At 43.1% G+C, this 26,614-nt stretch overlaps 1 protein-coding gene across 6 annotated transcripts in view; it reads right to left on the reverse strand.

The window, feature by feature from the left end:
* Positions 1-26,614, reverse strand: part of LOC126191013 (hydroxylysine kinase) — a 196,353-nt gene that overhangs the window by 106,310 nt on the left and 63,429 nt on the right. For 3 of the 6 annotated variants that reach the window (XM_049931703.1, XM_049931704.1, XM_049931699.1), the window contains exon 1: positions 13,899-13,968. The exons of the other annotated variants lie outside the window; for them this stretch is intronic. In XM_049931703.1, the coding sequence (XP_049787660.1) occupies positions 13,899-13,915 (17 nt within the window). In that variant the 5' untranslated portion in view covers positions 13,916-13,968. Of the gene's footprint in view, positions 1-13,898; positions 13,969-26,614 lie in introns of those variants that run through there. 6 annotated transcript variants of the gene reach the window in all.

A 26,614-nucleotide genomic window follows, 5' to 3' on the forward strand; every position in this document is an offset into this window, starting at 1 on the left:
TTCTATTTTGTCTGTCCGTTCCATAGCCTGTCGTGTTCCGCAGTTGGAATGTTTGACATGTGGAAATGTGTTTCTGTTAATGACAAAGCGTCAGAATTGTTAGTGGAGACAAATTCCTGTAGTTCTGCTTTCTTGTTTCGAACCCCTTTCGCATTCCAGATGCAGATTTTTAAATCCTTTGTGCAATTTCTTTCCATGGTGTGTGGTACTTTTAGTCAACGATAAATAAATAAATGTAGTGTGACTAGGGCCTCCCGTCGGGTAGACCGTTCGCCGTGTGCAAGTCTTTCGATTTGACGCCACTTCGGCGACTTGCGCGTCCATGGGGATGAAATGATGATGATTAGGACAACACAACACCCAGTCCCTGAGCGGAGAAAAATCTCCGACCCAGCCGGGAACCGAACGTTTTTATTTTAAATTGTAAGACATTTCCAGGGGCAGATGTGGACTCTGACCACAATCTATTGGTTATCACCTGTAGTTTAAAACTGAAGAAACTGCAAAAAGGTGGGAATTAAAGGAGATGGGACCTGGATAAACTGAAAGAACCAGAGGTTGTACAGAGTTTCAGGGAGAGCATAAGGGAACAATTGACAGGAATTGGGGAAAGAAATACAGTAGAAGAAGAATGGGTAGCTTTGAGGGATGAAGTAGTGAAGGCAGCAGAGGATCAAGTAGGTAAAAAGACGAGGGCTAGTAGAAATCCTTGGGTAACAGAAGAAATATTGAATTTAATTGATGAAAGGAGAAAATATAAAAACGCAGTAAATGAAGCAGACAAAAGGGAATACAAACGTCTCAAAAATGAGATCGACAGGAAGTGCAAAATGGCTAAGCAGGGATGGCTAGAGGACAAATGTAAGGATGTAGAGGCTTGTCTCACTAGGGGTAAGATAGATACTGCCTACAGGAAAATTAAAGAGACCTTTGGAGAGAAGAGAACCACATGTATGAATATCAAGAGCTCAGATGGAAATCCAGTTCTAAGCAAAGAAGGGAAAGCAGAAAGGTGGAAGGAGTATATAGAGGGTCTGTACAAGGGCGATGTACTTGAGGACAATATTATGGAAATGGAAGAGGATGTAGATGAAGATGAAATAGGAGATACGATACTGCGTGAAGAGTTTGACAGAGCACTGAAAGACCTGAGTCGAAACAAGGCCCCCGGAGTAGACAACATTCCATTAGAACTACTGACGGCCTTGGGAGAGCCAGTCCTGACAAAACTCTACCATCTGGTGAGCAAGATGTACGAAACAGGCGAAATATCCTCAGACTTCAAGAAGAATATAATAATTCCAATCCCAAAGAAAGCACGTGCTGACAGATGTGAATATTCCCAACAATCAGTTTAATAAGCCATAGCTGCAAAATACTAACACGAATTCTTTACAGACGAATGGAAAAACTAGTAGAAGCCGACCTCGGGGAAGATCAGTTTAGATTCCATAGAAATACTGGAACACGTGAGGCAATACTGACCTTACGACTTATCTTAGAAGAAAGATTAAGGAAAGGCCACCCTACGTTTCTAGCATTTGTAGACTTAGAGAAAGCTTTTGACAATGTTGACTGGAATACTCTCTTTCAAATTCTAAAGGTGGCGGGGGTAAAATACAGGGAGCGAAAGGCTATTTACAATTTGTACATAATCCAGATGGCAGTTATAAGAGTCGAGGGACATGAAAGGGAAGTAGTGGTTGGGAAGGGAGTAAGACAGGGTTGTAGCCTCTCCCCGATGTTATTCAATCTGTATATTGAGCAAGCGGTAAAGGAAACAAAAGAAAAATTCAGAGTAGGTATTAAAATCCATGGAGAAGAAATAAAAACTTTGAGGTTCGCCGATGACATTGTAATTCTGTCAGAGACAGCAAAGGACTTGGAAGAGCAGTTGAACGGAATGGATGGTGCCTTGAAGGAAGGATATAAGATGAACATCAACAAAATCAAAACGAGGATAATGGAATGTAGTCGAATTAAGTCGGGTCAGGTTGAGGGTATTAGATTAGGAAATGAGACACTTAAAGTAGTAAAGGAGTTTTGCTATTTGGGGAGCAAAATAACTGATGATGGTCGAAGTAGAGAGGATATAAAATGTTGACTGGCAATGGCAAGGAAAGCGTTTCTGAAGAAGAGAAATTTGTTAACATCGAGTATAGATTTAAGTGTCAGGAAGTCATTTCTGAAAGTATTTGTATGGAGTGTAGCCATGTATGGAAGTGAAACATGGACGGTAAATAGTTTGGACAAGAAGAGAATAGAAGCTTTCGAAATGTGGTGCTACAGAAGAATGCTGAAGATTAGATGGGTAGATCACATAACTAATGAGGAAGTATTGAATAGGATTGGGGAGAAGAGAAGTTTGTGGCACAACTTGACCAGAAGAAGGGATCGGTTGGTAGGACATATTCTGAGGCATCAAGGGATCACCAATTTAGTATCAAACCAGTCTCAGGACTGAAGGCCACAACAACAACAACAATCTATTATATTCCTAGTGTTGATTAATATTAGTGTCATTTTATATGTTTTCGTTTTTATATTTTCCTTTTTCGTTTTTCTCTTATTGTTGTTCCTTAAACCCTTTTACATGGCCATTTGTCGGTTTTTTTTTTTTTTTTTTTTTTTTTTTTTTTTTTTTTTTTTTTTTTTTTTTTTTTTTTTTTTTTTTTTTTTTTTTGTTGAGGGGTAGACATTGCAGGACAGGCATAACAGTTTATATTTGGCATCGATGCATTGATTTTGACTTTATGTTTCTGTATGTGATGCACTTGTGATGCCACAGGCACATTGTGTATTCTGGTTTGATCTCTTCCTCTAGTTACACTGTTAAGTGGGACAGTATGAGGGAAACGTCACCATGATAAGTGGAGCAGAAGTGGAAGAAACTTTTTTTTTACATATACTACTGAATATACCTAAATTGAAGAAGAGAGAAAATTTTGTCATATTACATAAGAGAAGCAGAAAGGATAGTGTGAATAATCAATAGAATTTTATAGGCACAAAGTAAAGGAAATCATTTTAAAAAAAATATCTAATAATAATAATGAGTAGTTGGCACTTTCCACTAAGTAATGCTTGTTTCCTATTCAGTATAGTACAAATAATGGAAGAAAAGTTAATTAAAAAAAACTGGTAGTACTACTGTGCATACTTTTGACTCTGTTTTGGCTGCGAGCATGACAGATGTTTGGTGAGAAGCACTTTGTATCACTGACTTCACTAAGAAGAAACACTTTATACTACTATACTTCACTATTTGATGCGAGAAGAGAAAGCACTTTATCTTTTGTGCTGCACTTGTTCGGTATCACTGCACACGTTATTCTTGTGGTGAGTGTGGTGAGGTGGCTGGTGGCGGTGCTGAGGGTCACAGGCTGGGGAGGACTCTGGCGATTGCAGCCTGCAGTGGAATCTGCAGGAAGTTTCTGAAGTTCTCGCGGCAGCGCCTGTGCTGCTGGGCTGTCTTGTTCTCCTCCCAGAGGTCCACCAGGAAGGCCAGCTGGTCGGTCTGCCTCCGCGCTACGATGGCGTGTGCCGTCACGGCGAGGATCCAGAGAGTCGCCCGTCACTTGGGCCATGAAAATGGGTTGCAGTCTGGGGCGGTGATTGCTTCCACTGTGATGCTTCCTGGCGCCGTTCTGGTGATGTGGGCCACCATCTGCTGGCACGCTTCCCAGATGTTGATGACATTCCCGCACGTGAATCGGTGCTCGAGGGTGTCGGTCATGCCACATACGTCACACTTGTCACCTGCGACGAGTTTTATCTCCGCCAGTCTTTGGTTGGTTGGTACCGTTCTGTTAATTATTTTGTACCGTGTCTCCTTCGCATGTTGAGGCAACACGTTTTCCGAGACGTTCCCCCATATTTGTTTCCAATTGTATTGCGGTAGTTTGTGTATAATTTTGTTTTTTGCCAGCTTCCCCCTGAGGGCCCAGTATATTCTCTCGGCTGTTCTGTGGCTGGGGTTCGCCACGGTGTCCAGAACGTAACTTTTGTTGGCGTAGTGCAGCCTGACGTGTCGCATTCTGAAGGGAATGTGCCTCGTGTCGACCGGCGCTTCTTGTGATGCGGGCTTGTATCTTCCAATCATCTTGGCTGTGACGATGTCAGGGTTTTTGTCCTGGATGGCGAGCGTTCGTTTCAGTAGAAGGGCTGCACATTTGGTCTTTATATCAACTAGACGTAGTCCCCCTTCTTTCGTTGGCAGCGAGCACGTTGCTTGCGCCACTTAGAATATACTCGTATATCGACGCCACAACAGGTAGTACACTGCGCTCGTTAGTGCTCGCGCAATTTCTGTCGGGATGCTTAAGATTTGCGCCAGGTACCAAGCTTTCGACAGGATCGTCGTGTTTATCAGTTCTGTTTTCTGCTACCCCGGGCCCTTAGGATTGACATTCTGTCGCGCTGACCACTCAGCTACCGGGGGCGGACTAGTCAACGATGTTCACTAGATCTTCGAGTAAGATAATTATTTTAGTATAAGTTTCAGGTGCTTTCCTCAGATTCCTCTCCAAGTTGAACAATTTTTGGAACAAGTTGCCGTTTTTTATAGAAGTTAACAATTTGGCTATCTCTGATAGGGCTTTTACAAGATTCCAGTTTTTTTGTGTGTTGTTGTACGAGATTGTCGCCATCTCGTCTTCCCAGTCGCTCGGTAGACGAATAAAATTTTCGTCTTGAAGGCATTGTTCTTGATACATCTTGGTGTTTGGTTTCACTTGTTAGGGATGCGCTGGCTTATATCGTCACAGTCGGTTCTGTCGTCGTTGTTGGTGTCACTATTTTCACTGTAGGCAAAATTGTAGCTTTTGGCTTAACATTGGTTCGTGCCTTGTGGGCTCGGATGGCTTCCTGGGCTTTCTTGCATCCTTTCCAATTTGCTGGATGACCATCCTGTCTGCAGTTTGCGAACTTGGCTAGTTCGCCTTTCGGATGGGTACAACCTTCACTGCTGTGGAGGTCTTCGCTTCTAACGCACCTTGCAGGAAGCCAGCAGTAGTTTCCTGTACGCGTCCATCTTTGGGAATTTTTACACTGGGGGGGGATCTCTCGTGGACTACAATTTTCTATTGTGGCTTTTACGCAACTTATATATTTCAGTTTCATGTATTCGTGGAAACACATTTGAAATTATGAAGCAGTGGTACAAACAAATATGCATATTGTACAAACGTATAAGTACAGTATCCGAATTAAGAAACATAAAATGCAAAATACAAATTGTAATGTTTCTTAACTCGGTATTTGATTAAAAACAATATTTCTAGTTACACTTCCAGGCAGCTGGGCGTAGCTGCTTCACGTGTCTACAATACGACTTTGTAAACGTCTCTACGGCAATGCCTCTTCATAGCTGTATAGGCGACTAATGTTTTCGTCTACAACCCTTTGTCAAAAGCGTTGTCAGTTGTTGGGGATTTCCTTACGTCGAACCGAGTGCAGGGGTGTCTTAGAAACAAACAATAAATGTATTTAAAGGTCATGCATGATGCAGCAGTTTTACACGCATATCAATGTTTATGACGTCATATCTGCTGAACTGTAATAGGTAGGTAGTTCTTATCCCCCCAGCGATTGTTGCTGGACAGTAAGGGATTTGTGTACTATTTTGGTTGAAATGGGTCCAGTCGTTTAGGAGATGTGGAACATACAAGCACGCGCGCACACGCACGCACGCACGCACGCACACACACACACACACACACACACACACACACACACACACACACATCAATTTTTATAATATTTATGGATTAAAATATGTCGCTCTGCGTTTCGAGCCTTGTCTCGTCGTCAGAATAATTTTGAGTCATCACGTGCGTGATCTGGCAAGGCGGCCTTACGGACTGCTCTTTACTCTTCGATTTTCCTCAAACTTATAGGATTTGAAAATCAGTGGCTGGATATCAATTTCCTAAAGCAGTACGACACAGTTCTGAAAGAAATATGTCCTACCACTGTTAAATACAAAACATGTCAAGATTAGTAACGCACTTGCCGATAGCTGAAAGAAATAAGCGCACTCGGTGAAATTCTAGTAATCACAAAGTTGTTGCTTTGGATCTCGTTGGTACCATTTTATTATTTTTATTTAAAGCCCGCATTTATTAACAAAAAAGTGTTAGTTAACAAATATTTAATAATAATTTTTAGGGTTTTATACCTAAATCATTAAAAATAGAACAATTATATTATCACTTTGTTGTTCGTTTGTCTGTCTGTCTCTCAGGACCCCTGTTTTTCAGGAACGAATAGAGATATCAAGTCGAAATTTACGTCAAAAAATAAGGTCTATGGTCTCTTGACAGTGTAAAAAAATTAAGCTTCTGAGTCAATGCAATCAATCATGGGCATTTATGTTACATATTTTGATCCTAGCAGACTCATTCAACAAACTCTAGAGATGAACGACTTATATACGCAATTTAAATTGCACGGAACCCGCACTTATTCGGTTTTTTAGTAAAAATAACATCTTTCTATTTTTAAATACCAATCGCTCAAAAATGCGAGTATTCATAGGTAGGTAAAATTTGGTACAAAAATGCGGAACATCTAGTATAGAAAATAAAACATCTGAACGAGAGTCCTTTACACGTAGGCTGTTTTATTTTAAAATAATCGCTTTATTTCGTTAATTAGCGATTAGCTAATTTCCCCCTGAGGAAATGCAAAACCCATGTAAAAAGTAATAAATGCGACGCATTTGGGGGTTTTTGTCGCTGTGCCATTACACAACACATTAAATGCACTAGGGCAACTACTTAAAACAAAAATACACATTCCTTGGTCAGCATCTGAAGATAAAATTTTAACTTTCCGAGTGTAGAGTGTAGAGTGTAGGCTGCTGTCGTTATTCAGAGATGAGAAGGGTTGTATAAGGCAGGGTAGCGTGGAGCGCAGAATGAAAACAGTTTTAGGACTGAAGAAAATGACAAGAAAGGTATAGTAGGGAGTACACATCAAGTGATTTGGGGCTGAACAGGGCGCAAACTTCCGTACACAGAGCTGCCGGCTATGGCAGCAGTAACGGCTGTGACCCCGCTGGGAATCGAGTCGACAGATACAGGTACGTCATTCCGCGCTACTTTGACTCGACTCCTGCCCCTGGCCAGCACGTTCTCTCCCGATCTCTGTCGCACCTAAAACATCTACCAAGACAACGGCCCTCCGCCACTCTCCATCTACATCTACATGGATACTCCGCAAGCCACCATAAGCGCGTGGGGAAGGGTACTCTGTACCACTACTTGTCATTTATTTCTCCTGTTCCACTAGCAAATAGAGCGAGGGAAAAACGACTGTCTATGTGCCTCCGTATGAGCCCTAATTTCTGCTGTCTTATCTTAGTGGTCCTTACGCGCAATGTATGTTGGCGGCAGTAGAATCGTTCGGCAGTCAGCTTCAATTGCCGGCTCTCCAAATTTTCTCATTAGTGTTTCTCGATAAGAACGTCGCCTTCCCACGAGGGATTCCCATCTGAGTTCCCGAAGCATCTCCGTAACAGTTACAAGTTGTTCGAAGCTACTGGTAACAAACCCTGCAGCCTGCCTCTAAATTTCTTCGATGTCTTCCTTCTATCCAACCTGATACGGATCCCAAACACTCGAGCAGTACTGAAGAATAGGTTGCACGAGCGTCACATACGTGGTGTCCTTTACCGGTGAACCACTCTTTCCTAAAATTCTCCCAATAAACAGAAGTCGAACATTCACCTTCCCTACCACAGTTCTCACACGCAAGCTCCATTTCATATCGCTTTGCAGTGTTACGCCCAGATACTTAAACGTCTTGACTCTGTCAACACTGTATCCGAACATTGTCGGTTTATTTTCCCTACACAGCCTCATTCACTTACATTTTTCCACATTTACAGCTAGCTGTCATTCATCATACCAACTAGAAATTTTGTCTAAGTCTTCTTGTATTTTCCTTAGTCACTCAACTTCGACACCTAACCGTACACCACAGCATCATCTGCAAACAACCGCAAATAGATGCCCACACTGTCCGCCAAATCATTTATCTATACAGATAACAACAGCGATCCTATCAAACTTCCCTGGGGCACGCCTGACGCTACCCTTGTCTCTGATGAACACTCCTCGTTGACGACAAGGTACTGGGTTCTGTTACTTGAGAAGTCTTCGAGCCACTGACAGATCTGTGAACTTATTCCATATGCTCATACCTTCGTTAACAGCCTGCAATGGAGCACCGTGTTAAATGCTTTCCGGAAATCTAGAAATATGGCATCTGCCTGTTGTCCCTCATACATTGTTCGCAATATATCGTGTGAGAAAATGTCAAGTTCCAAACTGGAACTAAAATTTTTGTTCCATTTTGCAGTTTTTGGCATTCAGTAATCAAAGAATTGGCGGAGATACGTTTTGCCAATAATCTTATAAACTGAGACAACGGTTTTCAACTGGATAAAAATTGGGATCCTATAATTAAAATTACCCAGTGACAGTGGAATCTACGGAGTCATTCGATACTCAGTGGTTAGATGAACTCTCACTTCCACCACCTACGACAGCACACACAACTCGGCTGCCCTGCGCATGTCATCACCCGACGCATGCGACGAAAGAGGCCAGCACATTTTCGCATGGGCGAAATTCGGCATAAATACCGTGAATGCACTAGGGCTCTTTCACCCCACCTGACATCCATGGCAAAAGTCCAGCGGATCCTACGACGGAAACGTGGCCGGTCAGCTCCTGGATTGGACGGAATTTTAAATGAACATCTTTGGCGCCTTCCGCGTATGCCTCTCATCTTGTTCACCAATATTTTAAATGGTTGTCTCACGTCTGGCTCCCCCCCCCCCCCCCCTCAGTAGAAGCAAGTCAAGCTGATTGCGATTCCCAAGCGGTTCGAGGACCCTACGGTCCCCACCAAAAACAGGCCCAACAGGCTTCTAAATACTACGGCGAAGGTCCTTGAATCTGTGATCCTCCACCGACTTTCCCAACCTCTGGCGGCAGCTGGGACGATCCGACTTGAACAGTTCGGATTTACTTCGCACCTCTCTGCCGAACTTGAGGTCGCACGAATCACTGAACACGTCAGCAAAGGCTTCAACACCGCCAAGTCGACAGCTGCCGTTTCTCTGCACTTGCAGAACGCCTACGACAAGACGACAAGATCTGGCACGACAGTCTAGTGCACAAGATGCTGACGCAGACCCCTATACCGGATATCTGTGTCAAGATTGTGGATGAATTCCTTCGCGGCTGGATTTTCCTAGTGGTTCACGGGGAATGTGTTATGGCATTCGCTAATTGTCGGTGGGCGCTCCACAAGGATCGGTGCTGTCTCCCGTTCTTTTTAACATCTATGTGAATGATCGGTCGCTGCATAGATGATACGACAGTGGACTTATCGATACGCGCTGCTGCTGCCGCTCACGGGCAAGTTAGGCAGGAAGTTAGTGACGCCAGTAAATGGAATAAGAAAACGAGGCGGCAGTACCGTAATGGAAGATGACAAACAATAAATGGCAAGAACACGAGCCGTGCACGGCTCACACTGAGCAAGCAGCTAAGGAAAATAAGCAGAAATTTGGAAAGAAAATTGAAGTTTAGAAAGGTGAAATAAAAACTCTGAAGTTTGGACATGACATTTGTAATTCTGTCAGAGACAGTAAAGGACTTGAAAGAGCAGCTGAACGAAGTGGATAGCGTCTTGAAAAAGAGGTTTTGAGATGAACATCAACCTAAGTAGAAGAAGATGGCGGTATGGAGCCATATTAAATTCTGAGTAAATTAGACAAGGAAATGAGATACTAAAAGTAGTAGATGAGTTTTGCTATTTGGGTAGAAAGAAAAGCACTTTTGGAAAAGAGGAATTTGTTACGATATAATACAAATTTAAGTGCTAGAGAGGTTGTTTTGAAGGTATTTGTCTGGAGTGTTGAGCTGTAATGAAGTAAAACGTGAACGATAAGCAATTCAAACAACAAGGGTAGTGAAACTTTTGAAACATCGTGCTATAACTCGGTCAACTAGGTAGGTAAGTCGAATAGTCTCACTAATGAGGAGGTACTGAACAGAGTTGAGGAAGAAAGATATTTATGTCACAATCTGATTAAAAAAAAGGGGTCTGTTGGAAGGACACATCCTAAGGCATCAAGAAATTGTCGCTTTGGTAATGGAAACCGTAGTGGGTAAAAACGTAGAGGGAGGCCAAGGAATGAATACAAGAAGAAGGTTGAAACGGATGTAGACATGGGCGTCCTTAACGGAGGGCAAGAGGGAGCACATGCCCTCTCCTGGAATCCGGGTAAAGTCTTTATTCTCTAGAATTTCTAACAATCTTTGTATGAGACTCCACTAAACTTCAGAAGCACGTTGCCGACGAGAAGTGAGGTTGATTCTACTACATAACTTGAGAATGATTTTGGGTGGTTTCTCACATTCATGTAGTCGTACATTAGCCCTAGGTTAAACTTTATCTACTAATCTAAAACAATCTAGCATTCACTTCATACTTTCAGTTTTCTTAGCTGTCACTCTGTTCACGGGAAATTAACCAATTCCGTATTGCCGTTGCGATGCTGCTCTGTACCCGAGATGAATACCAAACTTTACATAACCGAACCGAAGGCACTCGCCCTTTTATGCAGAAGGAAATCTCAGCTCTAGTTTACCAATTGTCTGAGGGAAAATAAAACTCTGATGGCTTGCTGATTCTGTATTCAGTCTTTCACGACAGAGTCATTGTTTACACTCGGAGGAATACATCTACACTGAATCCTATACACATCAGTCGAAAAAGAAAAATGTCATTTTCTGCGCTTGGAGAGATGGGGAAAGAAGCATAAAATTTCAAGGTCAAAGAAATTTGTTCTCCACGTCTGGTGTCTTCTCAGAGTCTTGGGACCAACACAGCACCAAATGTAGTCACAGAGCTACGAATTCTGCATTCCAATTGGCATGCCATACAATGACGTGACAAACGGGAGAGTTGAAGATTAACTTTTTTCAGTCTCAGCTGTTAAACGTTGGTTCTCCTAGACAATTTGAGGACGTATTTTGTAGGTACATTCTTCTAGTTGTATGTTGGCTTGGGCTACACTTTATTTAACCAACCTAAAACAACGAAGTTTACAAAATACATTTTGTTCAACTTCAGTTATCCCAGTCGACACTAATAAATATACGTCTTCAAAGTAAGGCAAAAAAATCCGTTAAAGTAAACAGATGTGAAATTTTATAAGCAAAGTGTTACGGATGGCATCAAAGTTCAATCAAATTTTTTTGTAAGTTTAGTTCCTGTTTCTCCACTTCGAGAGGTATTAATGTGACAATTTTCTTAATATCAAGTAGTATTTTTCCAGTCATTCTGACTTCTTTTCCTGTTTAAAATTTTTAATTTTCAGTTTCAACCTAACATAATGGGAGTCTGAATAAATTGTTTTCTAGCTTTATTTCGTAACCTGTCGGGTATCTTGAATTTAATCGTATTATGAGGATATAATTTCAGATCGTTGAATCGAAAAGGTGGCATCCAAATTAATGGTGATAACAGAAAAAGATGTACTCTGCATAAAACATTTAAATGTGCTTACCGTTTAGGAACCAAAATAATCTACTTTACAAATTATCAACTATTATCAAATATTTGACAATTAGTTTTGTGCACTTGTTTCCAAATTTAGTTCTCGAGGCACGACACGTTTCCAAACTGACCAAGTCAGTTATATCATACATGGCGCCGCGCGGGGTAGCCGTGTGGTCTCGGGCGTCTTGTGGCGGTTCGCTCGGCTGCCTCCGTTCGATTCCTCCCTCGTGCATGCGTGAATGTGTTGTCCTTAGTGTAAGCTAGTTTAAGTCAGATTAAGTAGTGCATAAGCCTAGCGACCGATGACCTCAGCAGTTTGGTCCCATAGTCATTACCACAAATTTACCAATTTCATAAATGGCAAATTTTGAATCTTGCCTCCTCCCGAAAAAATTTCTGGGGACGCAAAGCGGGTGGGAACACATTTGCCCTCCCCGTTTTTCCTGCCTGAAGTAGGCCTACGGTGTTTCTTCACTGCGCCCGCATCTCGTGGTCGTGCGGTAGCGTTCTCGCTTCCCACGCCCGGGTTCCCGGGTTCGTGATGGCTGGGTGTTGTGTGCTGTCCTTAGGTTAGTTAGGTTTAAGTAGTTCTAAGTTCTAGGGGACTGATGACCATAGATGTTAAGTCCCATAGCGCTCAGAGCCATTTGAACCATTTTTCTACACTGCAAAATTCTGATATATTTTTATATGCGTTTTCAATCGATTCCGCTAAAGCTCTCGTTTGGGGAATTGTAGCATTACGTGTGTGACTGCAGTGAGACAATACTGTTGACTTCTAGAAACTGAACAACTGATTTACATCAAAACTGACAATTTTAGAGTCATGTCCTCCCTCCTCCCGGATAAAGTTCTACAAATTTCTGCAGATGCCCATGGATGTATGTTACAAAATTACAAACCTGCAGCCGTCGTTTTGATGATATTATATCGCAACCAGTTTCGATGACTCAGTACACCATCTTAAGGCCTTAGCTGACGCTGAGAGAGTGAAGATGGTGTACTGCGTCACCGAAACTGGTTGCAATATAATATCATCAAAACGACGGCTGCAGATGTTTCGTTTTATTACGTAAGTGACAGGCCGAAGACCCAGGGACCATCCATCACAAGGATGGACATACAAAAACCTTTGGATGTAGGCTGCAGCAGTTAATCGTTGATGATGAGCCTTGCACAGGTGGTGAACTGCATCAAACTAGCCTTCTGACTGCAGAACACAACAACAAAAAATACTCTTGCTTTGTTATATGTATGTTTAGGCTATTTAAAATTTGTACAGAAACCAGATGGCAGTTATAAGAGTCGAGGGGCATGAAAAGGAAGCAGTGGTTGGGAAAGGAGTGAGACAGAGTTGTAGCCTATCCCCGATGTTATTCAATCTGTATATTGAGCAAGCAGTAAAGGAAACAAAAGAAAAATTCGGAGTAGGTATTAAAATTCATGGAGAAGAAATAAAAACTTTGAGGTTCGCCGATGACATTGTAATTCTGTCAGAGACAGCAAAGGACTTGGAAGAACAGTTGAATGGAATGGGCAGTGTCTTGAAAGGAGGATATAAGATGAACATCAACAAAAGTAAAACAAGGATAATGGAATGTAGTCGAATTAAGTCGGGTGATGCTGAGGGAATTAGATTAGGAAATGAGACACTTAAAGTAGTAAAGGAGTTTTGCTATTTAGGGAGTAAAATAACTGATGTTGGTCGAAGTAGAGAGGATATAAAATGTAGACTGGCAATGGCAAGGAAATCGTTTCTGAAGAAGAGAAATTTGTTAACATCGAGTATAGATTTAAGTGAAGTCGTTTCTGAAAGTATTTGTATGGAGTGTAGCCATGTATGGAAGTGAAACATGGACGATAACTAGTATGGACAAGAAGAGAATAGAAGCTTTCGAAATGTGGTGCTACAGAAGAATGCTGAAGATAAGGTGGGTAGATCACGTAACTAATGAGGAGGTATTGAATAGGATTGGGGAGAAGAGAAGTTTGTGGCACAACTTGACTAGAAGAAGGGATCGGTTGGTAGGACATGTTCTGAGGCATCAAGGGATTACCAATTTAGCATTGGAGGGCAGCGTGGAGGGTAAAAATCGTAGAGGGAGACCAAGAGATGAATACACAAAGCAGATTCAGAAGGATGTAGGTTGCAGTAGGTACTGGGAGATGAAGAAGCTTGCACAGGATAGAGTAGCATGGAGAGCTGCATCAAACCAGTCTCAGGACTGAAGACCACAACAACAACTAGGCACTTGCACATCGTACGCCGCCGAGCTAATTGACATAGTAAAGAAGCTGCTTTTGCCGCAACCTACCACGCCGCCCTGTCCATGTCACCGTGTGGATCGCCGGCCGACACACCCAGGAATACAGTAGCAGAACGCCGCGCAGCCCCTGTTCAAACAGAAGCCCCATTGGTGGCGCGGCCATCATCCAGTTAACACTCAATGAGCTCCACTCACGGTTTCCTCTGTGCACGCCCCTATGGCGCGGCATCGTTTCGCTGTTTAGACGCGTTACCCTTCGGTATAGCCTAGTTTACTCCCACCAGTAGACACGTCGTTCGGCTCGAACAAAAAAAGGGCAAAAAGTTGCAATTAGTAGCGAAACCTGGAACTTATGTAAATATTGATAACAGAAGTAATAATTTCCCGGTAAACGCGGGAGCACAAACTAGTCATTTGTGAGATAATAGCGAGTGTGTGCTTACGAGTTGCCACTGACGTTCAGTTGGAAGTATTGTTGCTATTTTGTTGAAAAGTAACGTGGTGAGCCCGTGGCTACGTGAAAACAAAGGTTCATTCTTACAGTAAAGCAAAAACAGCAATCCACTAGTTGTTGTTGTTGTGGTCTTCAGTCCTGAGACTGGTTTGATGCAGCTCTCCATGCTACTCTATCCTGTGCAAGCTTCTTCATCTCCCAGTACCTACTGCAACCTACATCCTTCTGAATCTGCTTAGTGTATTCATCTCTTAGTCTCCCCCTACGATTTTTACCCTCCACGCTGCCCTCCAATACTAAATTGGTGATCCCTTGATGCCTCAGAACATGTCCTACTAACCGATCCCTTCTTCTGGTCAAGTTGTGCCACAAACTTCTCTTCTCCCCAATCCTATTCAATACTTCCTCATTAGTTATGTGATCTACCCATCTAATCTTCAGCATTCTTCTGTAGCACCAAATTTCGAAAGCTTCTATTCTCTTCTTGTCCAAACTATTTGCCGTCCATGTTTCACTTCCATACATGGCTACACTCCATACAAATACTTTCAGAAATGACTTCCTGACACTTACATCTATACTCGATGTTAACAAATTTCTCTTCTTCAGAAACGCTTTCCTTGCCATTGCCAGTCTACATTTTATATCCTCTCTACTTCGACCATCATCAGTATTTTGCTCCCCAAATAGCAAAACTCCTTTACTACTTTAAGTGTCTCATTTCCTAATCTAATACCCTCAACATCACCCGACTTAATTCGACTACATTCGATTATCCTCGTTTTGCTTTTGTTGATGTTCATCTTATATCCTCCTTTCAAGACACTGTCCATTCCGTTCAACTGCACTTCCAGGTCCTTTGCTGTCTCTGACAGAATTACAATGTCATCGGCGAACCTCAAGGTTTTTATTTCTTCTCCATGGATTTTAATACCTACTCCGAATTTTTCTTTTGTTTCCTTTACTGCTTGCTCGATATACAGATTGAATAACATCGGGGAGAGGCTACAACCCTGTCTTACTCCCTTCCCAACCACTGATTCCCTTTCATGTCCCTCGACACTAGTATTATGATGAAATTTATTAAGAACAATAGCTGGATTCGAACCCAAAGATTCATCTGCAGACGGCTGTTCACGTATAAAATTACATTTTCCATATTTTATTTTGCTGCTCTTGCAGTGGCCGTTAGCAGATAATATTACTGTATATACGTTCCGCGCCGGCCCGTGTGGCCGAGCGGTTCTAGGCGCTTCAATCTGGAACCGCGCGATCGCTATGGTCGCAGGTTGGAATCCTGCCTCGGGCATGGATGTGGGTGATGTCCTTAGGTTAATTAGGTTTAAGTAGTTGTAAGTTCTATGGGACTGATGACCTCAGATGTTAAGTCCCATAGTGCTCAGAGCCATTTGAACCATAAACGTTCCGCATTTTATGATTATAAACAAAAACATTCAAATTGAAGAAATGCAACTTCTCAGCAAATATCGCATTTGTAAAACCTTCATTTACGACGACCGGTTTAGGTAAACAGAGTTACTCTCATCTGATCTGTGAATAGTGTACACAAAAAGTAAAATATATTACATTATGAAAACCAGCGTACATGCCATTAATATAATACATAGATTGAATTATTATTACACATACTTTAGTGGAAGTAAATACAAGTGGCAAATTTGGGCTATAAATGTACTGATTATCTTCATTTGCTGGACAGTTGACGTAAGCTGCATTGGAATGTCAAAATTACAACCAGTATATACAATACGTTCAAAGTTAAAACCAGTATGTACATAACGTTTCGCCAAGTGCACCCGTCCCATGTTACAAATCCAGAGTGCATCGCCGATGCAAGAGAAATTTGGTTCAAATGGCTCTGAGCACTATGGGACTCAACATCTGAGGTCATCAGTCCGCTAGACTTAGAACTACTTAAACCTAACTAATCTAGGACACCACACACATCCATGCCCGAGGCAGGATTCGAACCTGCGGCCGTAGCAGCAGCGCGGTTTCGGACTGAAGAAGAGAAATTTCCAGATGGCACTGCCTAGAGTGCAAAAAGTATTGTGGAACAGTGATGAGTGCGACTGCAAATTGTCTAATGAGCAGTGACTATAATTACAAGTGCTCCTTCTCCTTTTTCTTTTTCTTTGCCTTTGTCTTGTGTCCACACAGGGTCAGCATGATTACTATTGATTTGGAATGGTTAATCTAAGGGATGGCCAGATGCCCTACTTTCCGGCATCCTGTTACTTCCCAGCGGTCTGCGTGCGATGTTACCCATTTGAAGAAGTGCAAACGTTTTAGAAATTTTTGTGACTCGTGTGACTGGGGTAGGACTTGGGTACCAGTCAGGTAATGGAAAACCTGAGATTATGTTGAAAAAAGGGGTTTTGTAGCCACAAGAGCGGGAAATAATACGCTATACTGAAATCCCGAATAAAACGAACTTGCTGTCGGAAAAAGAAATGTGCTGCAGTGTTTATTGAAAGCCTCTCGTACTTTCAAGCAAGATTCCGAGATCCGACCGCTGGATTTCCCGGTTAACAGTTTTGTGCACATCCTCCAAACTGGTTGCTAGAAACTCCTGCAGAAAATCACGACAATGAAACAAGAATGGAGTTCAAAGTCAATAGGAAAGAAGTCATTCAGAAACACCTGTTTGCCAGGAAACATGCGAAACTTACTGGTATCAATTAACGCCAGCCAAATCCGCTGCCTTTGTCCAGCACCACCTCCAGCTAGCTAATGGCTCCTCGCTTCGCTCTGAGCCCTCTTTTTGTCGTACAACTCGACGGTTACTAATCCGCAACACTCGCTGAGGAATATAGGAAAGTGACAGAGCAGAATTCACCATTCACACACGGGAACACATTTCAGATTGCTTTGCAGGTTTTCCATTTTGGAAAAATAACCTCGATGAACATGAAGGATCACCAACTGCTGGACTTTTGAAATCATAACCACTTTAAAACACAATCTCCAACCCAGAGGGTCGCGATTCGCCACCCAAACCTCACGAGAGCTGCCGGACGATTGCTCAGTTTAGCGAGCTCCAAAACCGCTTCACGAAATTCAGACAGTCAGTCAGGAGCAGAACGTAGGCATTCTCGTTGGCCACCTCCTACTCCTGCTTTCAGTGATTCTGTAAAGTGCTGCCTTCTGGCAGGACTTTAAGAACTGTTTCAATAACGGATACCGGAAACTCGTAACTGGGAAATTACTCTCCCTTAAGGTACGTTGTCCAAGACGCGACGTACACTAGCGACTGCGACGGGTCGCTACGTGACGTCAGAAGTTGCTTGCTAGCACATGCGCAGTTCGAGTTTGGGATGTAACGCGCGACTGTTGCGGCAGCTGCCGCAGCACTGCACCAGTGAGCAGTGTTGCGACGGAAGTCGGACGACACAAAGACGTACGGCTGCCAGAAAGATGTCGAGCCAGTCAAGGAAAACTGAAATGAGCCACTCATAGGATGTGATTCTCTGTGAGCTGGTCTCGCAACATCCTTGCCTTTACGATTTGAAGAACCCTAAATATAGAGACACTATGTTCAGAGACAGAATTTGGGAAGAAATTGGTGCACAGTTGAAACTGGCAGGTGAGTGAAATATATAATATTTTCCCATTAATGCAAATTTTTCAGGCTGTTATGAAAAACAGTATAATCCATGCAGATGTAGAATTAGAATGATGAAAATGAACTTGAAGGTCAATTTTCGCATTACTCTTTTTTGTGACGATAAAAATTGAAAACGGCAAGTACATTATAAAATGAACAATCTAAAGTACAACGAGAAAGTTACATTTTACAATACCTCCACTTTGAAAGTAAACGGTAGATTGGTGTCTTGATGATACCTTCTAGTTGTGAAAAACCACCACCAGATTGTTGTACAGCTTTCTGTAATCAATAGATGCTCGTTTTTGAGGAAGGCGTTTCTCAACAGATTGCGCAAACAATATGCTGCAATAAGTAATTTGTCACATTCACTTCAATTCATTGGTAGAAGATAGTGCTCAAAAAACTTGTGCCAAAAGTGCACTACTGTTTTACAAGGCCCTTCTGGTCTGACACAGTTCACAATTGAAATTCGTCTTTTGTAAATCCTGGAGTCATCTTTTGAGTGCAGCTTGGCAAGATTAAATGTTCATGTCATCCATAACGATGTATGCTGTCAGAATATAAGAATATGGAAGTTCATTTGGATGGGAATAAAGACTCAGTCAGCTATGAAAGTTGCCTTAGCTTGTTCCAAAAGTTTCTGCATGGGAGAAACTGACAAGTATAATTTGGGGAAATTTTGTGAACAAGCACGGACATTATTTCTTCCACATTTCTGCCAGTGTATACTGTAGACGTTCAGAATGAAAATTCTAGAGATGTTTAAGGTGTAACCCTATCTTGTTGTCAAGAACTTGAAACAATGCAATGACGCAAGCGTGCGCTTATTGTTAATAAACTTATCTTTCATTGGAATTTTAGGTGAAATGTGCAAAAACAGATGGAGGAATATTCGGGACTCTTATCAGAGAAACAAACGAGAAAGAAAGCTTGGAACAGGTTCAGATGCCTCAGCAAAACCACGAAAATGGGTTCTGCTTGACCACTTGGGTTTAAGAAACCTACATTTCGTGGCATTTTAAATGAAATTGTCAAGAGCATATGGAGAAATATTAGTAACTCATACCGGAGAAATATGACATAAAATGGTTTCATTAGGTCCAAATGTGTCAGCGAAACAAAACAAATGCATTCTCTATCGTGTGATGACCACACGATTCTCGTTGCGCGTGGACAGAACTGGCGGCTAGTCGCGACGCTCCCGGAGATATATGAGCCCAAATCTCAGTAACGGAGTTCGATATCATTCTGATCTCAACTTTAAAAATAATTTCGATATGTTAGCTTCTTTTCATCGGCAACGATAAGGCAGCTATGCAGGATGCGGCCACAACACATGTAAGGAGCAGTAGAGAGAGACCAATCCATCGGCTTCAGGCTGAAGAAAATCCTCCCTGCCTACAGCCGGATGTTGCCCCACGCGACTGCAACAGTGAACAGGACTAGCACAGATAGGGGGCTAGGAAATGTGCACTGGCATAGGCAACCATTCCGACACCCGAACCCCTTTTTTGAGTGCGAGGTCGCAAAAGGCCACTGATGTTTACAGCCTTCGGCGACCCACATATTGTCTATCGAGCAACCACGATATTGGCTGCTAATGGATACAGGGGACAGGACTGCAGGTATCTAATGCTGAGCACAGCATGAGGCTATGGAACGAGTAACTGTCAACAGTGCCAGTACAAAGCAGAGCAATGGCAACGATAAACGAAGCAAACAATGCATTACATCTACAACAGTAGCCTGAATCGACATTTCGTCGGAAAGGAACCCAAGGAATTTCGCAAGGTGAGAAATAAGTGGTAGATGAAATATTAGCTTTTCTGCAAGATGAGTGAATGGAATGTGTGGTGTCGTATACGCTCTATTGTGCGGACAATGTACATGAGGAGTACAATGATGACGATACGTGCTTAGCGATTGTGAGTGAGCTTGAAACAGGTATCGAGCCATGTAGTTCATCATCATTGTCGGACAGGAAGCCGATGGGCGTGACTTACCTCTAATTGGGGAGGTTCGCGGTAGTATTTCGATTGGTGGATTTTCTTGGCCGCTGTCTTTTCTTAACGCTAGAAATCTAAATACCCCTTTAGGACAGGAGAACGATATGGAACATATACAAAGAAGAGGTGGCAATAGTGAGATGTGGGGAACATCAACAACAAGCAAAAATTAAACAGGGTGTGAGACAGGGACGTGCACTCTCCCCTGTCCTCTTTAATATGTACATACAGAAAGCAATGGACGAGGTCAGAGAAAAGTTAGGACAAGCTAATGGAATCAGGATCCAGAGAAAAATAGTTGATATGCTGCGTTTTGCGGATGACATTGCTGTCCTAGCGGAAAATGAGGAAGAATTACAAGTAGTGTTGGAGGAAATGGAAAACACTCTTGCTACACGGTACAACATGAAAATTAATAAGTCAAAAACAAAAATCTTAGTTGCAAGCAAACAAAATAATCAAGCAATTACGAATATAAGGCTGAATGGAGAGAAGCTGAAAGAAATACAAGACTTTGTCTACTTGGGAAGCAGAATAACATCAGATGGTCGTAGTAGGAAAGATGTAATAAGTAGAATAAATCAGGCAAAGATTGCATTCTATAAAAGGAAAGGACTCCTCACATTCGAAATGTGGTGTCTGCGAAGGATGTTAAAAATTCCATGGACGGCCAGGATGACAAATGAAGAAGTCCTGCAGAGAGCGGAGGAAGTTCCAGTTCTTTGGAAGACGGTCAAGAGGAGGAGAGATATATGGATGGGACACATTCTGAGACATGAAAGTCTTCTCCACACTATAACGGAAGGCCTTGTGGAGGGCAAAAGGGCAAGAGGCAGACCTAGAAGAAAGTACATAAGCCAGATAATGCAGGACCTAGGATGCGGAAGTTTCACGGAATTGAAGAGGCTGGCCGACAATCGCACTGAATGGAGAGCTGCTGCAAATCAATCTTAGGATTGGCAACTTAAGAAGAAGACTGGGCTTAATTTTGATTACGTGAGTGGAACCTTTCACTTTAAATTTTGTCATGCTGATAAAATTGGCCTTTGTTCCTGTAGGCGTTTTACAGTTGTGAATTTAGTGGGCAAGGACGACCTTCCTGTGGACGTTAGCCATCTTAGTCCGGAGCAGGTGGAGCACATTGAGCCGATTAATCGACGTTACCCTGACGTGTTGTCTGATGACTTGGCGGTTACTAATAGGATCGAGTATAACATTTTGTTCACTGATGATACCCCGGTCCCACATGCGCTATACGGGCTTTCCGCGCCCAAAATGAAGGTTTTAAGGGAAAAGATTGAGCAGATGTTAAAGCTGGGTGTTATTCGCCCTTCTACGTCTCCCTATGCGTCACCTATTTCCTTAATCCTAAAGGGCAATGGGAGGATTTCAGGGCAGTTATTGATTATCAGGCCCTCAATAAAAAGGTTGTGTTGGAATCCGTTCCGTTACCCGATTTACATAATTGTGCTTATCAAGTGAAAGTGAGATTGAAACAGGTGTCGGACAGGAAGCCACAAATTTCGTCTCCAGTGAAACGTAGTAAAAGGACAGTCGTTGTCCAAGGAGCGGGTACTAAACATAATTACGTACACGGAAGATCATCGGCATCATGGTAAAAAAATAATTGTGAACAGTGTTCGGATAAGACCGCAGCAAGATGACCGTGTAGTGCACAAGAAAAAACAACGCGTATTCAAGGGAGGACAAGGCGCACTTGTTACTAAAACTAGTGTTTGTGTATGTCAAGGATGCTCGACACAATTTACAGGATGTGCATGATAGTGGCCTACTACGTTATGTACTTCAAACTGCTTGCGACATACGCTGATCAGTTAGAACGCCGGCCGAAGTGGCCGAGCGGTTCTAGGCGCTACAGTCTGGAACTGCGCGACCGCTACGGTCGCAGGTTCGAATCCTGCCTCGGGCATGGATGTGTGTGATGTCCTTAGGTTAGTTAGGTTTAAGTAGTTCTGAGTTCTAGGGGACTGATGACCTCAGAAGTTAAGTCCCATAGTGCTCAGAGCCATTTGAACCCTTTCAGTTAGAACACTATGACCACTATGGATACAAACCCGTCCAGGCGACAACAGCGTCACCTGGCGAGGAATGACTGCTACTCAGAGCCCCCCAGGGTGCCTGTAGTATCAGTGAGCGAGCTGTCCCTGTGTTGAATGGGGAAGGCGCGCGATCTGTCTAACAAGGGACTCTCCCCATCGCACCCCCCTCAGATATAGTTATAAGTTGTCATAGTGGATAGGCCTTGAAAAACTGAACACAGATCAATCGAGAAAACAGGAAGAAGTTGTGTGGAACCGTGAAAAAAATTAGTAAAATATACAAACTGAGTAGTCCATGCGCAAGATAGGCAACATCAAGGAGGCTGTGACCTCAGGAGCGCCGAGGTCCCGTGGTTAGCGTGAGTAGCTGCGGAATGAGAGGTCCTTGGTTCAAGTCTTCCCTCGACTGAAAATTTTACTTTCTTTATTTTCGCAAAGTTATGATCTGTCCGTTCGTTCACTGACGTCTCTGTTCACTGCAATAAGTTTAGTGTCTGTGTTTCGCGACCGCACCGCAAAACCGTGCGATTAGTAGACGAAACGACGTGCCTCTCCAATGGGAACCGAAAACATTTGACCGCAAGGTCATAGGTCAACCGATTCCCCCAGAGGAAAACACGTCTGATATATTCTATACGACACTTTTGACGGCATGTGCGTCACGTGACAGGAATATGTTGTCGACCCACCTAACTTGTACACTTGGCGAATGGGTGAAAAGATTCTTCTACCTTGCCCGATTTAGGTTTTCTTGTGGATGTGATAATCACTCCCAAAAAAGTGATGAAAACATAAGAGTTTGTCACATAATCTGAAAATAAAAAATTTAACTTTTCACTCGAGGGAAGACTTGAACCTAGGACCTCTCGTTCCGTAGCTGCTCTCGCAAACCACGGGACCACGGCGCTCCTTGACTGCCAATGTCCTTGATGTTGCCTATCTTCGCATGGAGTACTCAGTTTGTATATTTTACTAATTTTTTTCATAGTTCCACACAACTTCTTCCTGTTTTCTCGATTGATCAGTGTTCAGTTCAAAAATGGTTCAAATGGCTCTGAGCACTATGGGACTCAACATCTTAGGTCATAAGTCCCCTAGAACTTAGAACTACTTAAACCTAACTAACCTAAGGACATCACACACACCCATGCCCGAGGCAGGATTCGAACCTGCGACCGTAGCAGTCCCGCGGTTCCGGACTGCAGCGCCAGAACCGCTAGACCACCGCGGCCGGCATCAGTGTTCAGTTTTTCAAGGCCTATCCACTGTGCCAACTTATAACTAAATCTGAGGGGGGTGCGATGGGGAGGTCCCCTTGTAAGTTTGACAGAATGCAGATTGTGATGACCCGGAGGATCGGCACTTTCTTTTCGGAAACTGCACGACTGGTCGGGTGTGCGAGGAGTGCTGTGATCAGTTTCTCCAGCACGTGGCGAAACCGAGGTGAAACCGCGCCAAGACGTTGTGGCGGTGGGCAGCCACCTCTCATTACAGACGTCGAACGTCGTAGGCTGGGCAGACTTGTAAAACAGGACAGGCGGCGAACTGTGGCGGAACTAACGCCAGACTTTAATGCTGGGCGGAGTACGAGTGTGTGTGAACGCCCAGTGCACCGAACGCTCTTAATGGTGGGCCTCCACAGTCGACGACCCGTGCACGTGCCAATGTCAACACCACGACTAATACGAGGTGCATTCAAGTTCTAAGGCCTCCGATTTTTTTTCTAATTAACTACTCACCCGAAATCGATGAAACTGGCGTTACTTCTCGACGTAATCGCCCTGCAGACGTACACATTTTTCACAACGCTGACGCCATGATTCCATGGCAGCGGCGAAGGCTTCTTTAGGAGTCTGTTTTGACCACCGGAAAATCGCTGAGGCAATAGCAGCACGGCTGGTGAATGTGCGGCCACGGAGAGTGTCTTTCATTGTTGGAAAAAGCCAAAAGTCACTTGGAGCCAGGTCAGGTGAGTAGGGAGCATGAGGAATCACTTCAAAGTTGTTATAACGAAGAAACTGTTGCGTAACGTTAGCTCGATGTGCGGGTGCGTTGTCTCGGTGAAACAGCACACGCGCAGCCCTTCCCGGATGTTTTCGTTGCAGTGCAGGAAGGAATTTGTTCTTCAAAACATTTTCGTAGGATGCACCTGTTACCGTAGTGCCCTTTGAAACGCAATGGGTAAGGATTATGCCCTCGCTGTCCCAGAACATGGACACCATCATTTTTTCAGCACTGGCGGTTACCCGAAATGTTTTGGTGGCGGTGAATCTGTGTGTTTCCATTGAGCTGACTGGCGCTTTGTTTCTGGATTGAAAAATGGCATCCACGTCTCATCCATTGTTACAACCGACGAAAAGAAAGTCCCATTCATGCTGTCGTTGCGCGTCAACATTGCTCGGCAACATGCCACACGGGACTGCTACGGTCGCAGGTTCGAATCCTGCCTCGGGCATGGGTGTGTGTGATGTCCTTAGGTTAGTTAGGTTTAAGTAGTTCTAAGTTCTAGGGGACTTATGACCTAAGATGTTGAGTCCCATAGTGCTCAGAGCCATGCCACACGGGCAGCCATGTGGTCGTCCGTCAGCATTCGTGGCACCCACCTGGATGACACTTTTCGCATTTTAAGGTCGTCATGCAGGATTGTGTGCACAGAACCCACAGAAATGCCAACTCTGGAGGCGCTCTGTTCAACAGTCATTCAGTGATCCCCAAAACAATTCTCTCCACTTTCTCGATCATGTCGTCAGACCAGCTTGTGCGAGCCTGAGGTGGTTTCAGTTTGTTGTCACACGATGTTCTGCCTTCATTAAACTGTCACACCCGCAACGCACTTTCGACACATCCATAATAACTCCATCACCACATGTCTCCTTCAACTATCGATGAATTTCAATTGGTTTCACACCACGCAAATTCAGAAAACGAATGATTGCACGCTGTTCAAGTAAGGAAAACATCGCCATTTTAAGTATTTAAAACAGTTCTCATTCTCGCCGCTGGCGGTTAAATTCCATCTGCTGTACGGTGCTGCCATCTCTGGGACGTATTGACAATGAACGCGGCCTCATTTTAAAACAATGCGCATGTTTCTATCTCTTTCCAGTCCAGAGAAAAAAAATCGGAGGCCTTAGAACTTGAATGCACATCGTACGGGCACGTGACCATCGGCACTGGAAGCTGGTGCAGTGGCAGAGCGTTGCATGGTCTGACGAATCCCGATACCTTCATCATCACGCCGATGTGAGGGCGCAAATCCATCGTCTTTCAGGGGAACAGCTCCTTGACACTTGTACAGAAGGATGGAAACAAGCTGGCAGCGGCTCCATTATGCTCTGGGAACTATCACGTGGGCATGCATGCGTCCAGTGGGGCTCGTGCAAGGCACCATGACGGCCAAGGAGTAACGTACACTGCTTGCAGACCACGTAAACCCCTTCATGACGATCACAATCCTAATGGCAGTGGCCTTTTCAACAAGATAATGCGCCATGTCACAAGGACAGGAACGTGATGGCGTGGTTCGAGGAATTAATGATCAGTTGCAACAAGAACTCACCAGAGATGGCTCACGTAAATGGCCTCATACAAAGCGCAAGCCAATCTCTGACTACCAAAGGTGCAACCCTGAAACGACGGCAAAAAAGGTACTTTCCATATTAATGTCATACGATTGCATACCACCAGAAAATATAGTCAGTGTAATACCATCTGGACACCATTATTATATTAATTTCATTGATCCTAAATTCAAGCGTTTTTTTGACATGGGCCTAGAGTTATACAAAAAAAACTATAAATGAATTAGAACTCAAAGGTTTGGAGAATCTTTTATGTTCTGGCTCAGAAGACAGTATATTTTACAGCCACTCTACAAATGTTTGGGAATATTATTATACTTTAGCAGATTCTCTTGCATGGCTAAATAAACTTTTGTTATTTCAATTTAATGATGACACAGATGAAGTGTCTAAATTTTTGTTAAATTTGGTGTCATGGTTTAATAGACAGGGCCTTTACCAATGGCAGGATAATAATTATGTACAAAATAAAAAATTAAACACTCTTTGTATTATTGGCCCACCAAACGCTGGAAAAAATTGGTTTTTTGATTGTTTCATTTCACTTGGACTTAATGTAGGCCACATTGGCCGATGCAATAATAAGACCAATCAATTTGCTCTTCAAGACGCCGTTAATAGGCGTATAATCATTGGAAATGAAATTTCCTTAGAAGAAGGTGCTATAGAAGATTTCAAAAAAGTTTGTGAAGGAATTGCATGCAACATTCGTGTAAAATATAAAGGAGACGCTATTTTAAGACGTACTCCATTACTGTTAATTTCTAATTCTCAGCCAATTGTATGTAGTCATCCAGATTTCAACAATGTTCGTGTGAGAACCATTAGGTGGAAAAAGTATGATGAATTGGAAAATGCAATAAAAAAGCCTTATCCTTTAGCTATTTTTTCATTGTTGCAAATGTATAATATTCCTTATTAAATAAAAAAACAATTCTAATTGATGTGCTGTGTCCCCATCTCGCCAGATCAGAACCCCATCGAACACATCTGGAATGTGATCGAACATGACGTCAGAGGTCATCACCCCAT

This window comes from Schistocerca cancellata, chromosome 6, assembly GCF_023864275.1.
Source record: "Schistocerca cancellata isolate TAMUIC-IGC-003103 chromosome 6, iqSchCanc2.1, whole genome shotgun sequence".
NCBI lineage: Eukaryota > Metazoa > Arthropoda > Insecta > Orthoptera > Acrididae > Schistocerca > Schistocerca cancellata.